Source organism: Anomaloglossus baeobatrachus, chromosome 3, assembly GCF_048569485.1.
Source record: "Anomaloglossus baeobatrachus isolate aAnoBae1 chromosome 3, aAnoBae1.hap1, whole genome shotgun sequence".
In the NCBI taxonomy this organism is placed as follows: domain Eukaryota; kingdom Metazoa; phylum Chordata; class Amphibia; order Anura; family Aromobatidae; genus Anomaloglossus; species Anomaloglossus baeobatrachus.
The window spans coordinates 655,438,329-655,458,007 of record NC_134355.1 but is presented as its reverse complement, the minus strand read 5'-3'; the positions used below and the strand labels follow the sequence as shown (position 1 = coordinate 655,458,007).

The 19,679-nt window shown below is 50.0% G+C and overlaps 1 protein-coding gene across 2 annotated transcripts in view; it reads left to right on the top strand.

Annotated features, from left to right (window-relative positions):
- ANKRD66 (ankyrin repeat domain 66) overlaps positions 1-19,679 on the top strand; it is a 47,868-nt gene that overhangs the window by 16,378 nt on the left and 11,811 nt on the right. For both annotated transcript variants that reach the window (XM_075338811.1, XM_075338810.1), the window contains exon 2: positions 11,917-12,075. In XM_075338811.1, coding sequence (XP_075194926.1) covers positions 11,917-12,075 — 159 coding nt within the window. The remainder of the gene's footprint in view (positions 1-11,916; positions 12,076-19,679) is intronic.

Here is a 19,679-nt window from a genome sequence, read left to right as displayed (position 1 = left end):
GCGGTGTGCTGACACCCTCCTCCCCGCCCGCGACAACTTGGCGTCACGAACAGGATCTTACCGCTCTGCCGTCAGGTAGAGGTGCGCCTTGTTACCGCCGGAGGCATCCGGCAGAAAAATTTCAGAAGCCGCCATCTTTGGCGCGAAAAGTTCCCGCTCGAGCGTCTTCTCGAGCAGTAGAGGCGCGAAGGCCAAAACTCCACCCCGAGAGAGGAGGGGCCGGAAAGAGCTAAGGGGGACGGAAACAAGATGTCTGCGCCCGACGGAGCCGCTGGAGGAGCGGTGGTCGCAGCCGCAGCGGCACCCGCGGATGGGAATGGGCCTGCCCAGATCCCGGTCGTACCGGCGGGAGGTGCCGTGGCCCCCGCGTTTGCTCAGGTCATGCCATTCTCCTTGCCCTATGCGCCCGGAGCTGCCTGGCTACCGCGGTATGACGGGAAACCGGATGCCCTACAGGCCTTCCGGAAAAAGCTTAACCCGTTGCTGGAGCTGTATCCCCTGACTGATAAGCAACGTGCAGCGATAGTGCTAGGCCAGTTAACCGGTGCGGCGGAGCAGGAGGCGGAGACCTGGGCCGAGGGGGACCGGCTCTCTGTAGCCACCATCTTCGAGAAGCTACAGACTGCCTTCGAGACCCGGACTGAAGCTGAGCTGAGGATGCAGTTTTACCAGTGCCGGCAACGAGCTGGAGATAGCATTCGGGACTATGCTCTACGTCTGCAGACCGCCCTCCGCACGCTGAAGCGGGTGAACTCTATTGACGAGGCGGATAGCAACAAGATGTTAGTGGAGCAATTTGCGCAGGGGATGAGGTCCCCTGAGGATCGTAAACAACTCCGGCTGTGGGCCCTGGAACACCCTGATGTGGACTTTGCTGTGTTAAAGGAGCGGGCTATCAAGGCACTACAGCCCCCAGCTGCTGAAGTCCTGGAACCCGTCCCGTGGCCCGTTGAGACAGCTCCAGTTGTGGCGGCCCCGGCCAAACCAACCTGCTTAATACCTGCAGCCCCGAGCAGCACCGTGGAAGAACTGGCAGTCCAAGTCCCTGGATGCAGCGGAGAAGCGCTAACTACCCGCGGAGCAGACCTCCAATCTGCTACAAGTGCCGTAAGCCGGGCCATTATTACCGACAGTGCCCGTTAAACGAGCAACCCCTGGGGCCCCGGGCCAATCCTCAGGAGTAGAACACCGTGGCCCCCCCGGACTAGCGAGACCGATATATCGGGGCCCGCCCTATCATCCCTGTGGCTGTGGATGGCATACCAGTGATGGCTCTCTTGGACACTGGATCACAGGTAACTACCATACCGTACACGTTGTATCGGCAGTATTGGGCCACAGACGAGCTGGCACCTCCAGACAATAGTATAAATTTGATTGCCGCTAATGGACTTCCATTGACCCAGGTGGGGTATAAACAAGTGGCTATGACAGTGGGGCAAGCTGAACTGCAACACCAGGGTATGATTGTGATCATGAATGAACCCAGTGATCATAACCCGAAAATAGTGCTTGGAACCAATGTGATGGAACACTGCATGGCTGATGTGTTGAACCTATTGCAACAGCTAGCCGCCACAGCGGCGGGGAGCCGGCAGAGGGCTGTGCAGCGTGAGATCCGCCCCCTGATGTACCGCCAGCATGTAAGCTCAACAGGAGGGGAGATTGGTGGAGTGAGAGTGATGGATGTTGCGCCATTGACTGTGCCCCCTAGGAGTGAGATGATGATCTGGTGTAGGGCAGCAGTAGGGCCTCAGGGGCGTGACTACCCTGCGATGATGGAGCCCATGCCCTCCGAGCACTGGCCCACAGTAGTGGCCGCCCGAGGGGTGGTAGATGTGAAGAAAGGGAGAGTGCCCGTGAGAGTGTTGAACTGTTGGGAGGAAGAAGTCAGGCTCCCCCGGTATGCCACCATTGCCAAGCTGCTCACCCTGGACCCTCACACTATCCAGGAAGCCAGTCCATCCACACTCCCACCTACCCCCAGCACTTCCCCACCCCAGGGGGACACAAAGGAGTGGCACCAACAGCTACATGTAGGCACTGATGATACCCCTACACATCACAGGGCCGGGGTACACAGGGTGGTGCAGGAGTACGAACAGGTTTTCAGTAAGCACCCCCTAGACTTTGGGCGGTTCAAGGGGGTTCAACACCACATTCCCACAGGTGAACATCCCCCTATCAAAGAGAGGTATAGACCTATTCCCCCTGCACATTACCAGTGTGCCAAAGATATGTTGAGGAATATGAAGGAGGCAGGGGTTATTCGGGACAGCTGTAGTCCCTGGGCCGCTCCGTTGGTACTGGTCAAGAAGAAGGATGGTACCATGCGGATGTGTGTGGACTACCGGAAGATCAACCGGATAACCCATAAAGATGCCTATCCCTTACCCCGTATTGAAGAGTCTTTGGCTGCACTGAGAACCGCAAACTACTTCTCGACCCTTGACCTCACCAGCGGATACTGGCAAGTGGCCGTGGCCCCAGAGGACCGGGAGAAGACCGCCTTCACCACCCCGATGGGACTCTGCGAATTCAATAGCATGCCGTTTGGGCTGTGCAATGCCCCTGGGACCTTCCAACGGTTGATGGAGTGCTGTCTGGGACATTTAAACTTCGAGACCGTCCTGCTGTATTTGGATGATGTGATTGTTTATTCCCAGACGTATGAAGCCCATCTGGAGCACCTGGCCGAGGTGTTCGCGTCCCTTGCCCAGTACGGGATGAAGTTGAAGCCCTCAAAATGACACCTGCTGAAACCCAGAGTGCAGTATCTAGGGCATGTGGTGAGTGCGGATGGTGTCGCCCCCGACCCTGAGAAGATTACTGCCATCCAGAGCTGGCCGAGACCAACTACAGTGAGGGAAGTAAGGCAGTTCCTGGGTCTGGTGGGGTACTATCGGCGCTTTATAAAGGGATACACGAAGATGGCTGCCCCCATGCAAGATCTCCTCGTGGGACAGACCAAAGGTGGTAGACCCATTGGGGCCCCACTGTTGTGGGAGGACAAGCATGAGGAGTCCTTTTGCCAGTTGAAGGCGGCCTTGACCGGAGAAGAGGTCCTGGCGTACCCTGACTATGGGAGCCCGTTCATCCTCCACACGGACGCCAGTAATGTGGGGCTAGGAGCGGTCCTATCCCAGGTCCAGGGTGGAAAGGAGAAGGTGATTGCCTACGCTAGCCGAAAACTCCGGCCGACCGAAAGGAACCCTGAGAACTATAGCTCCTTCAAGCTTGAGCTATTGGCGTTGGTGTGGGCTATCACGGAGCGGTTCCGCCACTACTTGGCGGCAGCCAAATTCACAGCGTTTACGGACAACAACCCGCTGACTCACCTGAACACGGCCAAGTTGGGCGCGCTGGAGCAGCGGTGGGTAGCCCGGCTAGCCAACTATGATTTCACCATAAAGTACCGAGCTGGTCGTGTCAACATAAATGCTGATGCACTCTCCCGGATGCCCCATTTGTCAGAAGAGGGGTGCGAGGATGACGACCTCGAGGAGATCGAGTTGCCTGCGTTTCACCAGCTGCCTACTGAGAGGGTACAAGTCTGTCAGCAAAGGGTGGATCTGGACCCGCGGCCCAGTCAAGAGTGGCAGGACGCCCAGGACCAAGCGCCGGCTGTCCGCCTTGTCAAGGCTCTGGTGGAACAAGGTGCTATGGGAATAGACCCTGCCGCTCCAGCCGAAGCTCAACGCTTGTGGAAAGAACGAAAACGGCTTTACCTACACCAAGGGAGGCTGTACCGTGAGCTGATCAACCCGAAGACCCATGAGAAGATATGCCAGTTGATCGTTCCTCAAGCTGAGGTCGCTACTGTCCTGCGGGCATACCATGATGGTGCTGGCCACTTCGGGTGGAAGAAGCTGGAGATGCTGTTGAGGGAGCGGTTCTATTGGAGTGGGATGCGTGAATCGGTGGAAGCCTGGTGTCGAGAGTGTGGTCCTTGTACACTGAGGAGAAAGGACGAGACTAGCCAGAGGGCACCGTTACATCCCATAGTCACCCATCAGCCGCTGGAGCTGGTCGCCCTGGACCATGTCAAGCTCGCCCCTAGCCGAAGTGGGTACACCTACGCATTGACCATGGTAGACCACTACTCAAGATTTATGGTGGTAGTCCCCGTTAAGGACCTAACTGGTCGAACCGCTGCTCGAGCGTTCCAGGCTTATTTCTGCCGACCCCATGGGTACCCCGAGAAGGTGCTGACTGACCAAGGCCCGGCTTTTGAAGCAGAGGTGTTTCACGAATTCTGCCAGTTGTACGGCTGCAAGAAGATCCGGACCACTCCGTACCACGCCCAAACCAACGGCATGTGCGAGAAAATGAATCACTTGGTCCTGGGGCTCCTCAAGACGCTACCGCTGGAAGAACGGAACATGTGGCCGGAAAAGCTACCTGATTTGGTCGACATGTATAATAATATCCCGTCCAGCTCGACGAAGTGCACCCCAGCATATATGATGAGGGCTCGGCCTGGCCGCCTGCCGGTGGATCTGGAGATGGGGTTGGAAGCCCCGGAAGCACTCCCCTCAACGGCAGAGTGGGAAAGTCGGAGGAGGGCACAGTACCGGCAAATCCAGGAGTATGTGGAGAAAAACCTCAGTCGAAGTCGAGAGCAGCAGGAGCACCGGTTCAACCAGAAGGCGCCCGCAGGTCCTTTCCAGCCAGGGGATGTGGTGCTGAAACGGAAGAGGAAGACCCACAAGCTGGATGATCAGTGGGAGCAAGTCCCTTATGTCATACAACCCACAGAATGGGGAGACGGGAAGACTTACCAGATCAGTCGTGACCAAGGGGACACCCTAGCCACAGTTTCCCGGGACCATCTAAAAAAATGCCCCCCAGCGCTGAAGGCAGAGGCTGAAGTACCGGTTCCTCCACCAGTGGAGAAGGCAGCAGAGGTAATCCACACTGTAATGGGTGACTTCCCAGCAGACTGGCCTACACAGGACGGCGCGGTGATTCTTCCAGTGATACTGTTCCCACAACCCGTGGATGAAGGAGCAGTGGAAGCGGTCAACCGTGAGCCAGAACCAGTGCCGGTGCCCAGGGATGAACCTGTACCCAGCCCCCCTGCACCTCCGCCTGCTCCACACTATAGCAGGGAGGAGGAACCGATTGTTCCCTCTACCCCACTGTCTAGCACCACTGACACCGGGCCCCGAAGGTCCACCCGTTCCAACCTAGGTAGACCCCCACTTAGGTACAGGGAGACCGTTCTATGAATGAAAGGGGTCCGCAAATGTAAGAGTGTTGCTGTTTGTTTGAAAAAGTTTGAAAGTTTGAAATGATAAGAAGAAAATAATTATACCGAGTACTTTACCTGATTTGCTTGTGATTGAACCGGCAGGAGCCGGCACCGTTGTCCCCGTGGGGACCGTTAAAGTTTATTTGCATGGGAACTATCCATGGACAAGCCCGTGAACTTGCAGGGCACCACAAACGTTAAGTGGCTTGTAAATATGTTGGGTACCGTTACCGTTTCCGCTATGCCGCCTCCGGAGAGGCAGGTTGGAGGGAGGGCCCTGAGTAGAGCAGGCCAGGGCCCAGCCACCAAAGGAACCGGTGGCCACCCTCTGGAGGGGAAGGACAGATCCCGCTCGGGTAACTTGTGCTGGACTGTGGGTCAAGGGGTGCTGCCTGGGTTTTAGGGGCAGCATCAGGGCCAGGTTGCTTGGGTGGGAGAGAGCGGAAACCGTGACCGTATACCGTTGCAACGTTAAAGTAAATGTGCCTCCCGTCTTGGGAAGAGTTTTGATTAAAAATGTATTTATGTTTGCTTAACCCTTGTTACCCCTTTTACAGAAAAATAAAACCGGTGTAGGACGGCAGCCCGCGGATGGTCTGCATTTTGCTAAGGGGGAATGTGTCGCCCTGGGCAAGCCAGGGGTCACAGGTCACACACCACCACACCCCACACTCCAGGTAGGCACATCACAGCTAACCACAAATCCTTGTTGCCTTCCTCCAGGAGACTGATGATGCACACCAGGGGGTGGGCCAGGCGGTTGGCTCCGCCCACCGAGGAGCTCACAACACTGGAGGCAGGAAGTAACCAGGCAGATAGCTCAGGGAGGAGCAGGAGTGAGGAGCTAAAGTGGAGGAGTTAAGAAAGTGAAAGTGAAAGTAGAAAAGGAGAAAAAGCAAGTAAGGTGACAGAGGAGAAAGACAGCCTGAAGGGTCCAGCTTTGTGAGGGCCAGAACAGCAAGGTCAGCAACGCCGGTGACCGTCTGGAAGGGGACCGTTTGGAAGTTCCTGGAAGGACCCCGTTGGCTGTGTGCCCGGTGGTCTGGAGCAGTGTTCCGAAGGACAGTCAGCACCAGGGCAGGGGCCTCTCGGACCCCGGCAAGGCTAGGAGTCGCCAGATTTGCCAAATCCGTCAGTGACGGGGACGCAGATCCCCCAACAACCAAGTCCCGATTGAAGGCAACAGCCCAACCCGTATTGGAGAGACACCGCCACCGCCACGGCACCAGTTTCTCAGGGCCAGCGCCTGCGGGCAAAGTGTAGAGCTCCTCCGGCCCAGATTGCAGTCGGGGAGCGGGTAACCGGAGGGAATCCACCGCTACCATCAGTCAACACAGGTGCAAGGAAGAGGGACATCACCGTCACCTACCGGGAGTGCAGGTGCAGCCGTCTGTGGGACCGTCCTACCAGTCGTTGGTTTACCGTACAAACTGTGTCCGTGTGTCAGGCTGAGTGAGTACCATAGTGCCGCAAGGCACAGCGCTGCCCCCGCGTCCCTGCGCCCTCCAGGCCCTACACTTTACATCTCATCACCGGGCCCCGGGATCACCAACCCCTACCCACGGAGGGGCAACACAACACCTGGCTGCTCCGCATCACCATCCCCGGGACCCCCACACCGAGCAGCGGTGGTGCAATCACCACAACCGTGGGTGGGGTCACGAACTATAACAATCCCTTCACCCAACAAACACCCCCCTTTCACTCACGGGCGAGGAGTGTCGCTCGAGAAACCCCGGGATCCGGCCCACAGCTCGAGCCACCAGGAGCAGCTGCCGGACCCGAGCAGAAGGGGTGAGCGCGGTGTGCTGACACCCTCCTCCCCGCCCGCGACAACTTTCAGTGCAGAAAACTCACTCCAGACGTTCATTGAGGATCTCTGAATGATCCAATGTTGTCCTAAATGACTGATGATGATAAATATAAGCCACCTGTGTGTAATCAACTCTCTGCATAAATGCACCTGCTCTGTGATAGTGTGTCGCCCAGGGACAAGGGGTACTCAGATCCGGGCCACGGGGTCACTTCTGTGGGTATCACGGTGGCGTGACCTGGTCTGTGATCCCAGGCTCCACAGTAAGAAGGGGATTAGGTAAGGGAGATTGTCCGTGACGCCACCCGTGGTGTGCGGCGAGGTAACGGAGCACCGCTGCTGCCGGTTAATGGATCCCGGGGATAGTGGTGGGCAGCAAGGTGGTGATTTCCCTCCACGGGTAGGGTGTTGGTGTCCCGGGACCCCGGTGAGGTGGTGCAGGGAGGAGATGGAGACCGTCTGAGAGCTGTGCACCCGGTTGGACCGGGGGATGTTGTTACTCACAGTTCGCTTTGCAAGAAAATTCACACAGTCAGGAATTAACCAGAAACTGCCGGAGTCCGCAGCCTTCGGTACGGAGGGTGTTAGTGTCCCACACACGGTGCAGCAGCCCCTGTTCTTTCCCTGCAGCCAGGTGACTCTTTCTACACTCTTTCTCTTTCTCCTCAGCCGGGAACGGGGAGTCCACTCCCCTGCAGTGATCCGGGTCACCCTTGATACCGGCGGGCCGCTACCCTGCCCCGGCTACCTCTGGCCCCTTCCTCACTAACAGCCTGTCCCGGCCCTTTTGGAGCACGGTTCTGTAGCAGCCCGGGAGCTACAACTCCAGACTCCTCTCCTGTCTCTCTCTCCACACACTCTGCTCCAGCCCCTCCCCTCCTGCTCTGTTTTGCTCTCACACTGGGGGAGGTGGTTTGTCCTGCTGCACGTGTGTGGGATCAGGTTACCAAGGAGGATTAACTCTTTCTGTGACAACCTGGCTTTGCCAGGGCGTCACAATAGTCTCAGGTGTGCCCACGTTGCGTTCTATTATGCAGCGTCTAAGTCACTGCATGTGCGTCTCAGAACGCAGCCGAAAAGCTGCGTTCTGAGACGCATTGTAAGGCTCTGTGCCCATGTGTGCGTATTGCATGCAGTTATGCTGCGATCTGCACTGCAGCATAACTGCCTGCGTCCTGCGTCCCCAGCACAATCTATGAAGATTGTGCATAATCTATGCCCACGTGGCATTTTAGAACGCAGCGATTTGCATGCTGCCAAATCGCTGCAATCTAAAAAGCAACATGTCACTTCTTTCGTGCGCTTTGCATGCTGTCTCCATTCTGTCTATAGGGAGAGGCAGCATCCAGAGCGCACAAATTCTACAGTCACCAAAGTTTCAGAACGGAGCTTTTCAGCTGCACTCTGAAGCGGACATGCAGTGACAAAATGCTGCGCTGCAGAGAGCACACACGTGGGCACATAGCCTAACTGCAGAATTCCTGCTGAATTCATGTGTTCTGGATGCTTCCAGAATGCACATTTTTGTCAGTGCGGTCCCACTCGGCTCTGCTGCATCCCCATAGACTTGCAGCAGAGCTGAGTGGGACTGCACTGTTAAAAAGAGCATGGCTGGCTGCGAGACAGTTCCACACGGTCAGAATGAACTCAGATGAACTTCACCCGACTTCATTGTGATCGCACGGCTCTGTCTGTGTGCCGCGGCTTGATTTGCGATCACAGCTGAAGGACTCACCGCTGACCGCAAATCTCCTGAGTGACTAAAGTGAGCCGCGCGATCACCGGTGCCGTCACTCAGGTTACCCACGGCCAGCTCGAGTCCTCCACCCGAGTGATGTCTCCGCTGACAGCGCGATTCACTTCAGTTTCTGCGTGGAGCTGACAGGAGCGGCGGTGTTCTACGGCCGCTCCTGTCAGCTTCATGTAGCAGAGCTGGATGCGTCGCGGGACCTCATGTGGATTACGCCGGACCTGGAGGGGTGTTTGGGGATTTTAATAAAGTGGTGAAAGAGGGTGTTTTTTTGTCTTTTATTTCAAATAAAGAATTTTTTTGGATGTATGTGTTTATTTACTTTCACTTTTACAGGTTAATCATTGGGGGTGTCTCATAGTTGCCTGCAATGATTAACGTAGGACTTAGTGGCAGCTATGGGCTGCCATTAACTCTTTATTACCCAGATTGCTAGCGCACCAGGGCAATTCTGGATGAGCCGGGTAGAGTTCCGGGACTGTCTGTTCTAATCGATGCGGCAATTCCGGGCGGCTGCTGGCTGATATTTTTAGGCTGGGGGGCTCCCCATAACGTGGGGCTCCCCATCCTGAGAATACCAGCCTTCAGTCGTGTGGCTTTATCTTGGCTGGTATCAAAATTGGGGGGGACCTCACGCCATTTTTTTTAATTATGTATTTATTTATTTTACTGCACTACATAGACCCGTCCACCGGCGGCTGTGATTGGTTGCAGTGAGACAGCTGTCACTCAGCGTGGGGGCGTGTCTTGACTGCAACCAATCATAGGCGCTGGTGGGCAGGGGAAGCAGTGAATACGAGATGGAATAATGAGCGGCTGGCATTTTCAAGAGCTGGAGAAGCCGGCGCAGTGTGATAGCCGTGCAGTGCCGCGCCGGTGATCTGTGAATATGAAAGAGGGGGAGAGGGATAGACCGACAGAGAGAGAGAGACCGGCCGACAGAGAGACCGACAGACAGACCGAGAGAGAGACCGACATTGCAACCAAAATGCACAAAAGAAGTGACATGTTGCTTTTTAGAATGCAGCGTCTTGGCAGCAGCCGAAACGCTGCGTTCTAAAACGCAACATGGGGAAGGAATTTGCACAATCTTCATAGATTGTGCTGGGGACGCAGGATGCATGCAGTTACGCTGCAGTGCAATACGCAGCGTAACTGCATGCAAATACGCAACGTGGGCACATAGCCTCAGTGTTCTGTTTAAAGCGCAGATAGCATTATGAAGACCAAGAAACACACAGGCAGGTCCGTGATACTGTTGTGGAGAAGTTTAAAGCCGGATTTAGTTACAAAAAGATTTCCAGAACTTTAAACATCCCAAGAAGCACTGTGCAAGCGATCATATTGAAATGGAAGGAGTATCATACCACTGCAAATCTACCAAGACCCGGCCGTACATCCAAACTTTCATCTCAAAGAAGGAGAAGACTGATCAGAGATGCAGCCAAGAGGCCCATGATCACTCTGGATGAACTGCAGAGATTTACAGCTGAGGTGGGAGAGTATGTCCATAGGACAACAATCAGTCATACACTGCACAAATCTGGCCTTTATGGAAGAGTGGCAAGAAGAAAGACATTTCTCAAAGATATCCATAAAAAGTGTTGTTTAAAGTTTGCCACAAGCCACCTGGGAGACACCAAACATGTGGAAGAAGGTGCTCTGGTCAGATGAAACCAAAATTGAACAATTTGGGCACATTGCCAAATGATATGTTTGACAAAAAAATCACTGATCTCGGGGAGACCAGCCAGAGAAAACACTGTGGACAACCAACAACGGCGCTCAACACAGTGAAATCCTTGCTAGGTCCTTCCTGGGGGGATATCTGGCTATTTTATGTGTTGAGACTCCTAATAGAAGCTCCACAGACTTTTTTTGATTTGTATACTTCCCAGGGGGCAATGCACCTAGGATTTCACTGTGTTGAGCGCCATTGTTGGCTGCCGGCAGTGTTTTCTCTGGCTGGTCTCCCCGAGATCAGTGATTGTTTTGTCTTCCTGGTCTACTAGGCATTGCCCCCACCTAGCCAGAATCCCTACTCCACACTGATGAGGGGCAACACCCCGAAACAGCTGTCTGTGGATGGATACCTGGCCTTGGTATTTCCCTTGTCATATCTTTAAACTCGTCAAAGAGTTGGATATTGACTAAAAGGGCCACTTAATATGGTGGTTATGATGGTCTCCTAAAAAGAGTCGCCCCTTGGCTAAGTCCTTCCCGGAGGGATATCTGGCTATTTTAGAGGCTCCTAACAGAGGATCCACAGACTTGTTTTGATTTGCAAATGATATGTTTGGCATAAAAGCAACACAGCTCATCACCATGAACACACCATCTCCACTGTCAAACATGGTGGTGGCAGCATCATGGTTTGGGCCTACTTTTCTTCACCAGGGAGAGGGAAGATGGTTAAAATTGATGGGAAGATGGATAGAGCCAAATACAGGACCATTCTTGAAGAAAACTTGTTGAAGTATGCAAAAACCTGAGACTGGGACGGAGATTTGTCTTCCAACAAGACAATGATCCCAAACATAAAGCAAAATCTGCAATGGAATGGTTCACAAATAAACCATTAATAACCATTAATAAAGTCCAGACCTGAATCCAATCGAGAATCTGTGGAAAGAGCTGAAAACTGCTGTTCACAAACGCTCTCCATCCAACCTCACTCCGCTCCAGCTATTTACAAAGGAAGAATGGGCAAGAATTTCAGTCTCTCGATGTGCAAAACTGATAGACACATACTACAAAGTATTAACTTAAAGGGGCTGAATAATATTGCACGCCCCAATTTTCGGTTTATTATTTTCTATAAAAGTTTAAAATAAGCAATAAATTTTGTTCAACTTCACAATTGTGTCACTTGTTGTTGATTCTTCACCATAACATTAACATTTTTATCTTTATGTTTGAAGCCTGAAATGTGGGAAAAGGTTGAAAGATTCAAGGGGACTGAATACTTTCGCAAGGCACTGTATGTGTATACATGTAAAATGGATGTAAAAAAAGCGGAGGGGGCACAATAGTTTTGTCAATATAATATCTCTATATAGTATTTTTTAAATTATTTAAACTTTATCTCTTTGTAACCAGGAATTTACCAGATGGCGGACATCACTGAACTCCACCAAGCGGCTGCTCTCGGGGATTATGATTTGGTCTCTGAGATCTTGAAGAAAGGTCTTCATGACCCAAATCATAAAGATATTGACTGGAACGACAGGACCGCACTGCACTGGGCAGCAACAAAAGGTAGATCCATACTGTACACAAGGCCCAACCACATTGGTACCAGTTTAAGACATGATTTAACATGCAATTTTGCCGTAAATGATCAGGTTCCCAATAATGCCATTTAGGTGTCCTCACTTTATGCTCAATAGTATGAAAGGAAATGAAAACATGCATTGAGTATGGTACATCAATAAGTACACCCCATATAACTTCACATTGCTAACCCCAAGGATGTCATCAACCTTATAATCATCTATAAACAAAAGATGAACCACTAGTTAAAGCGCACCAATCACCAGGACTTTCCTATATAACCTAAAGCCAGTGCTATACTGGTGCTATCATGCTGATTCTATACATACCTTTATTTGTCAGCTTGGATGTATAGGTTTTGAAACACAAGCAAGTAAAGTTTGTAAAATGAGCAGCTTTTTGAATGGCAGCAGTTGCCAATCAGCTGATAGCTGGGGTGATTCCCGCTCCCCTGTCTGTCCATCCTACCCCTATCTGTTATTTATGTTAATTATATTATAGAATCATTTTACTAAGTGACTAGAAGGACCTGTGCTGATGTCATACCCATGTGACTAGAAGGGTGTGGGGCCTCAGCCAACATAGTTGATATCAGGAAGCAACATTATTTTTCTGTTGGCTGAGGCCCTGCCCCTTCTGGTCACATGGGTATGACATCAACACAGGTCCTTCTAGTCACTTAGTAAAACTATACTATTATAGAATTAGCATAAATAACAGGGGGAGGACGGACAGGCAGGGGGCAGAATTCACTATGAATACCCACCTCAGCTATCAGCTCCAGGCCACAGGTCTTCGCTCCTCTACTGCTCCTCTTTCTCCTCCCACACTTCACACTGTGTTCCCACTTGTAATACTGTGTTTCAACTCCTATGACTCCACTCCCCCAGCCTGGCTTCAGGTATAATCACGCCCTTGCCATGTCTGATGAGGTGTTTCTGAGCCTGGGTGTTGTGCTTCTATGTGAACCCGTTGTGACAACCTCCTTACCCAGGATGGAATACCACACCTCTGGCTGAGATGCAGTACCTCTGTGGCGACTGAAGCTTCAGGGGTGCCACACTTAGTAAAAAGATTCTATAAGAGAATTAGCATAAATAACAGATGAGAATCACTATCAAAACCCACCCCAGCTGATCGGCAGCTGCTGCCATTCGAAAAGCTGCTCATTTTACAAACTTTACTTGCTTGTGTTTCAAAAACTATACATCCTAGCTGACAACTAAAGGTATATATAGAATCAGCCTGATAGTGCCAGTATAGCACTGGCTTTAGGTTATATAGGAAAATCCTGATGATTGGTGCACTTTAAGTAAAATGATCTGGAAGGGAGAATTATTCTTAATTGTAGTTGCACTAAACACCTATTTCCTTTCTAACATGACATAAAAGTAAGGTTTATTAGATGATATTAAAGTGAATCTGTCAGCTTTTTTGGCTATATAATCTGAGCACAGCTTGAGTTAGGGGCTGAGGCACTTATTTCTGTATGTGTCATTTATTAGGGTATGTGCTGTAGTTTAAAAACTGAGTGTTTTTATCACCAGGTAATTACTACTGCCCGTACTTTAGCTCATGCTCCTGCGAGGCGGACCACGCCCCCTCAGCACTGATTAGCAGCTCACCTTCTATAGACAATGTATACAGGGAGCTGTGGTGTTGGCGGGATAGCTTTCTGTGCTTTGATTGTGTCATAATTGCTGCATCCAGAAAACTAAGTGACACATCATTGGATTCAGGGTCTCTTTTCTTACATTATGTTGCTCTCAGATTACAAAGGAAAAACCTGGTAACAGATATTATGTGCTAATATCAGTGTTAATAGCATGAAATTGAATCTAAATAAAGGAATAAAAAACTTTGCTGAAATATATCTGGTGGCGTTGTAGTGGTTCTGGCAATGTTATAGGGTTGGTGTTGCTGTAGGTATTATGCAAACCCTCTAACATTCGTCTGACAACACTGATGCTGACATTTCTACAGGTAAGATAATATGTGGAAGAGACAAGGGCGCAGATGGTGTCTTATCCCAGTGGAACCAGAATAAAAGAGCTCAGAAACACTCACTTCGAGGGGTTGTGAGGGTCACAACTACCGTTAAAGTATAGTAAATCGATCCGTCAGCCTCATTGGATCATGCCATGGAGATAATAGAGAAATTTGGAGAAGTTTCGGGACTGACCATTAATTGGTCTAAATCGAGCCTCTTTAAAGTGGATGGGGAAGTAACCTGGACAAATGATGATACTGGGGCTAACAAATTGAAGAGTGTGGACGAATTTAAATATCTAGGTATCCAGATACCTCTGCCAGTAGAAAAATACATACAGGTGAACTTATGGCCGCTTCTTAAAAAATTGAGAGCCAAAGTGGATGCCTGGAACAAGCTACATTTGTCAGTAGTTGGAAGGGTTAATTTACTAAAGATGGTAGTAATGCCTAAACTCCTATACATACTGCACAATGCCCCTGTTTGTATTTCAAAGAAAAGATTTAAAGGGATAAACTCGCTGTTTTAAAGGGATAAATTCGCTGTTTCTGACCTGGTGTGGTGTAAAAAGCAGCCCAGGGTGCGATTAGAGACTTTACAGAGGCCGAAAGATGAGGGGGGTCTAGCAATCCCAAATCCGGAATTGTATTCTATGGCGGCGCAATGTCAACATCTCAGGGGGTGGTCTGATCGACAGAAAGATGGGGGCATTAAAGAAGTGCCTGGAATACATAGTTGGTAGAAGTCCATTGGTAATGGGACTAGAGGATGGTGCGGTGGGGATCTTGGGTGAAACGTCACCTACAATGGCACTTATAAACAAGACCTGGGAGAAGCTGAAAAGGGTGAGAGGGGTGACCCGGTTAACTAAGTTTACACCAATCTGGGATAACAGTAATCTCCCGGAGATTCAGAAAATGGGGAATATTGAGGAATGGAGACGCAAGGGTGTAATATACATGCATCAGATATTGGACGGAGGAATTCTGAAATCGTTCCCGCAGTTACAGAGTGAGTTTCAGTTACCGGCGTCCGGCTGGCTCCACTACAGTCAATTAAAACATGCGATTGCAGCCCAAGCGGCTAAAAAAAGTGTGGACATACAGACTGACCTGGTACTGGAATATGTGTGTAAGGGCGGAGGAAGCACTAAAGGGATAATTTCTGGCACGTATAAAGATATACTACATACCTTTCTTTTAGACTACCCACTTAAAAAACTAAATCTAAATGGGAGGAGGAAGTTGGGACGATAACGGAGGAGGTGTGGGAGAGTATCCTGGAGTATGTACCTAAACTCTCTATGAGCGAACCGGCCAGACTATCTCACCTATACGTGATTCACTGGGTATATAGGTCTCCCTTACTGATGTTTAAAATGGGGTTGAAAAGGAATTCGGAGTGTCCAAGGTGTCGGGGATCTGACGCAGGTATTTTTCATATGAAGTGGTCTTGTCCGAGACTGGTCTCCTTTTGGACTAAGGTTATCCACAAGATAGGAAGAACATATGGGTGTGTCCTTCCCAGGGCACCATTGATATGCTAACAACCCTCAGGAAGATTTTTTTCCCTTCCGGTAGGGGTAGAATATACTATTTCAACCAAAAGAACTACCCCTTATCTTGTATAAAAGTATAAATTTTATTCAAAACACATAATTAACAAAGTGCAGGTTAAAAGACAATCTATTAGTGCATAATGTATAGTCAGGGGAGGGTCCTTGGGCACCTTCCCTGTCCTCTCCCTTCCTATCAGTGGGGGTCGGCACCCTTATGTAATACGCCGTGGTGCCCCCACTCAAACGTTGACTGATCCTAGATGGCCCTTTACTATATTCTGTTTCGTGCCGCTAGCCTTAATGAGGGGCCTTACAAAAAAGTATAGTGATTCACACTCATACCACTCATTATACGAATATATTGGTATCAGTCGGCATATTATCAGTCTAACTGATACCAATATATTCGTATAATGAGTGGTATGAGTGTGAATCACTATACTTTTTTGTAAGGCCCCTCATTAAGGCTAGCGGCACGAAACAGAATATAGTAAAGGGCCATCTAGGATCAGTCAACGTTTGAGTGGGGGCACCACGGCGTATTACATAAGGGTGCCGACCCCCACTGATAGGAAGGGAGAGGACAGGGAAGGTGCCCAAGGACCCTCCCCTGACTATATATTATGCACTAATAGATTGTCTTTTAACCTGCACTTTGTTAATTATGTGTTTTGAATAAAATTTATACTTTTATACAAGATAAGGGGTAGTTGTTTTGGTTGAAACACCATTGATATGCCTATTGGGATATGTTGAGGAGCTTGGGGTGGAAAATACTATGAAAATTGCCATTGCTAGGCTGCTGTATACGGCAAGAAAGCTAATTGCCAGGTACATTGTACATTAAAAGGGTGAAATGTATTCTTCAGCTGGAACAGGGAGTGTATGAAAGAAGGGGGAATGTTAAAATGTTTGAGAAGCTATGGTCTCCTTGGCTGCAATGTGAATAGGACGAGTGATGGACCAGTAAACTGATTTGGGACCGGGATGGCCGTCAAAGACCTCTGATGTGTGTGTTTTGTTTTATTTGTGTTACTAGTAGTTCCTCCTGCACAGCGGGATGAACGGGATGGTTGCTATGCTGCAGTTGGAGGGTATTCTAAGTGTGTACTTAATGGGATGTAGTATCGGGGAGGAGGGTTGCTGCCGGGGAAGGGGGCGGGAGGGGGAGGGAAAGGGGTAATAGATATGATAAACTTAATTTGGATGCCGATTTGTTATACTGTTGTATGTATTCTGTTTTAATAAAAAAGTATTTGATTTAAAAAAAAAAAAAAAAAAGTAAATCACCACGTAGGCTACCGCAGACCCAGTAGTTATAATGGTAAAATCAGGATAGAGGAAAGGGTTAACCCACGCTGCCGTGGAGATGAAACAGGAGAAGATTCCGGAGGTTAATTTTTCATGATTTTTATTTTTCAACGCGTTTCAGAATCTGACTCCTTCATCAGGAATCAAAAACCACTGATGCACATCAAGAAGTGATAAACAGAGCATCCTTATATGCAGGATGCTGAAATCTGAAAAAAGCGCGCAGGCAACAGACAGTCACCTGGTGGGTCTCCAAAAACATATAAATGCACAAAATAGTGTAGGGACCAGTGAAAAAATGTAACAGTGTTAAACAAGGAAGATAAACCTGCAATTCAAGGAAAAATGTAGAAAAATAATAGAAGAAAATTAATGAATGGTAAAAAGCGAGGGGGGAGGGAGATGGTAGCGAACCAGTGTCAGTGTGCTATGATTGCAAATGATTAGTGAGTTAGTGTTGTGAGCTAAGAGGTGACTGATGAAGTGTAAGTTCCTGGGAGGTAGAAGGAGAAAAGAAAGTGTGTTTATGTGATAGTAGGGAAAAGGAAAAATAAGGAAAAAACAACTAAGGTGGTTCAGTGTAAAAAAAACCACACACTTCTGCAGCCAAGCATGAGTGTGTACAAGTATATACAAAATTTTTCAAATTATAAGACGCACTTTTCCTTCCAAAAATTTGGGAGGAAAATGAGGGGTGCGTCTTAAAATCCAAATATAGCTTACCGGGGGGGGGCTTTCTGTGCGGCGACCGGGTGCGTTCAGGCGGCCGGGTGCCTGTGGGTGGCGGTTCCTTCTCTGTCCTGGAGCATGGCTGCCTCTATGTGCAGGAGACCTGCTGGCTGCCACTCTATGCGTGCGTGCGGGAAGGTGGCTGTGCAGACTACAGTGGCTGTGCGGTGAGTGTACCAGTTCAAATGGTGGCGCCGGGAGTCAATGCATGCGCAGATGGATTCCTTGGATGAGAGCTCCATCTGTGCATGCACCGCTCCAGACGCCATCATTTGAACTGGGACCTCGGACACTAGGACACTCACCGCAACGGCCTGCTCCACTACTGACCGCTGCCGCCGTCGCCACTGACCACTGCCGCTGCTGCCGCCATGGGCCCACCGTAGCTGCTGCCGCCACTGACCTGCCGCAGCTGCTAGCACAACCACTGCCTCCTGTGACCCGCTTCACCACCACTGCTGCCCCCCTCCGGTAAGACCACACCGGAGTATAAGACGGACCCTGTTTTTATCTTTTTTACCTTTTTTTATCTCTAAATTTGGGGTGCGTCTTATAATCCGGTGCGTCTTTATAAAATGAAAAATACGGTAAGTTCGGGTCCCAGAGACTGCAAATTAACGGAAGTTTCTCCTTTTGTTTCCCAAGGAATAATAAAAAAAAATGAATATCGGATTGGAAAAGGAAAAAAAAAAAAGTAAAAAGGGGTGGAGCGTGTAACTTATAAATCTATATATTACATGTATTAACAGTAAGAATCTATAATAAAGAAATTCCTGTGAAGAGCGAAGATTAAATGTGTTAAATATATTCAAGTGCATTAATAAAAAGTTATTCTATCCAAGGTGTTTCTTTATTAAAAAAAAAAAACTATATTTAAAAAAAGGGCTGGACTCATGTAAAATAATACTAGGGAGAAGTAAAACAACATAAACTAGTGCTGAGAGGGAATCGGAGAGATGGCACAGAGTTAGCAGCCGCCAGGTCACGAAAGTGCAAGACATACTGCGCTTTCCGGCCAAGGGTAACCTGAGGACAGAGGAATAGTCTCCATGCCATGATAGGCCCGCGCGAGGGAAAAAAGGTTGGGTGAGTTCTGTCTACTCCCGTAAGCCACTTTCACATTTCATTTTTACCTATGTTCAGTGGTCCCATCGGAGTTTCCATCTGAACACCCCGCAAAACGGGTTTCGGACGCATGCGCCGACGGGGCCATTGACTATAATGGAGCAGACGGAGTCAGCATGTGCTCTGTCTTGCACCATTTTCGAGCGTATACGCTTCATGCAGGTGGACACCCAAATGTAGTCTTCTACGTCTGGGTGTTCGCCTGCAGAAAGTGTATACGCCCGAAAATGGTGCAAGACAGAGCACACAGTGACTCCATCTGTACCATCATAGTCGATGGCCCCTTCGGCGCATGCGGCCAAAACTTGTTTTGCACGGGGGGTTCGGATGGAAGCTCCGACGGGACCAGAGAACGTAGGTAAAAACGAAAGGTGAAAGCAGCCTTAAGGCTATGTGCACACGTAGCGTTCTGTCCCTGCAGAAATTTCTGCAGCGATTTGAACAGCACACGTGCGCTTCAAATTGCTGCAGAAAGAGTCTGTAATGAAAAAAAAAAAAAAGCCGATTCCATGCGCTCTGAGTGCAGCCCCTCCCATAGACAGAGCGGGGACTGCATGCAGAGCGCGCGGAATAAGTGACATGTCACTTCTTAGAACGCGCGCTTCGGGCAGCAGCCGAAGCGCTGCGCTCTAATACGCCACGTGCGCACATCTCCTGCATAATCTTCATAGATTATGCTGGGGACGCAGGACGCATGCAGTTATGCTGCGGTGCAGATCGCAGCGTAACTGCATGCAAATACGCAACGTGCACACATAGCCTCAGGCCGCTTCACACGCAACGACATCGCTAACGAGATATCGTTGGGGTCACAGAATTCGTGACACACATCCGGCCTCGTTAGTGACGTCGTTGTGTGGGACAACTATGAGCGAT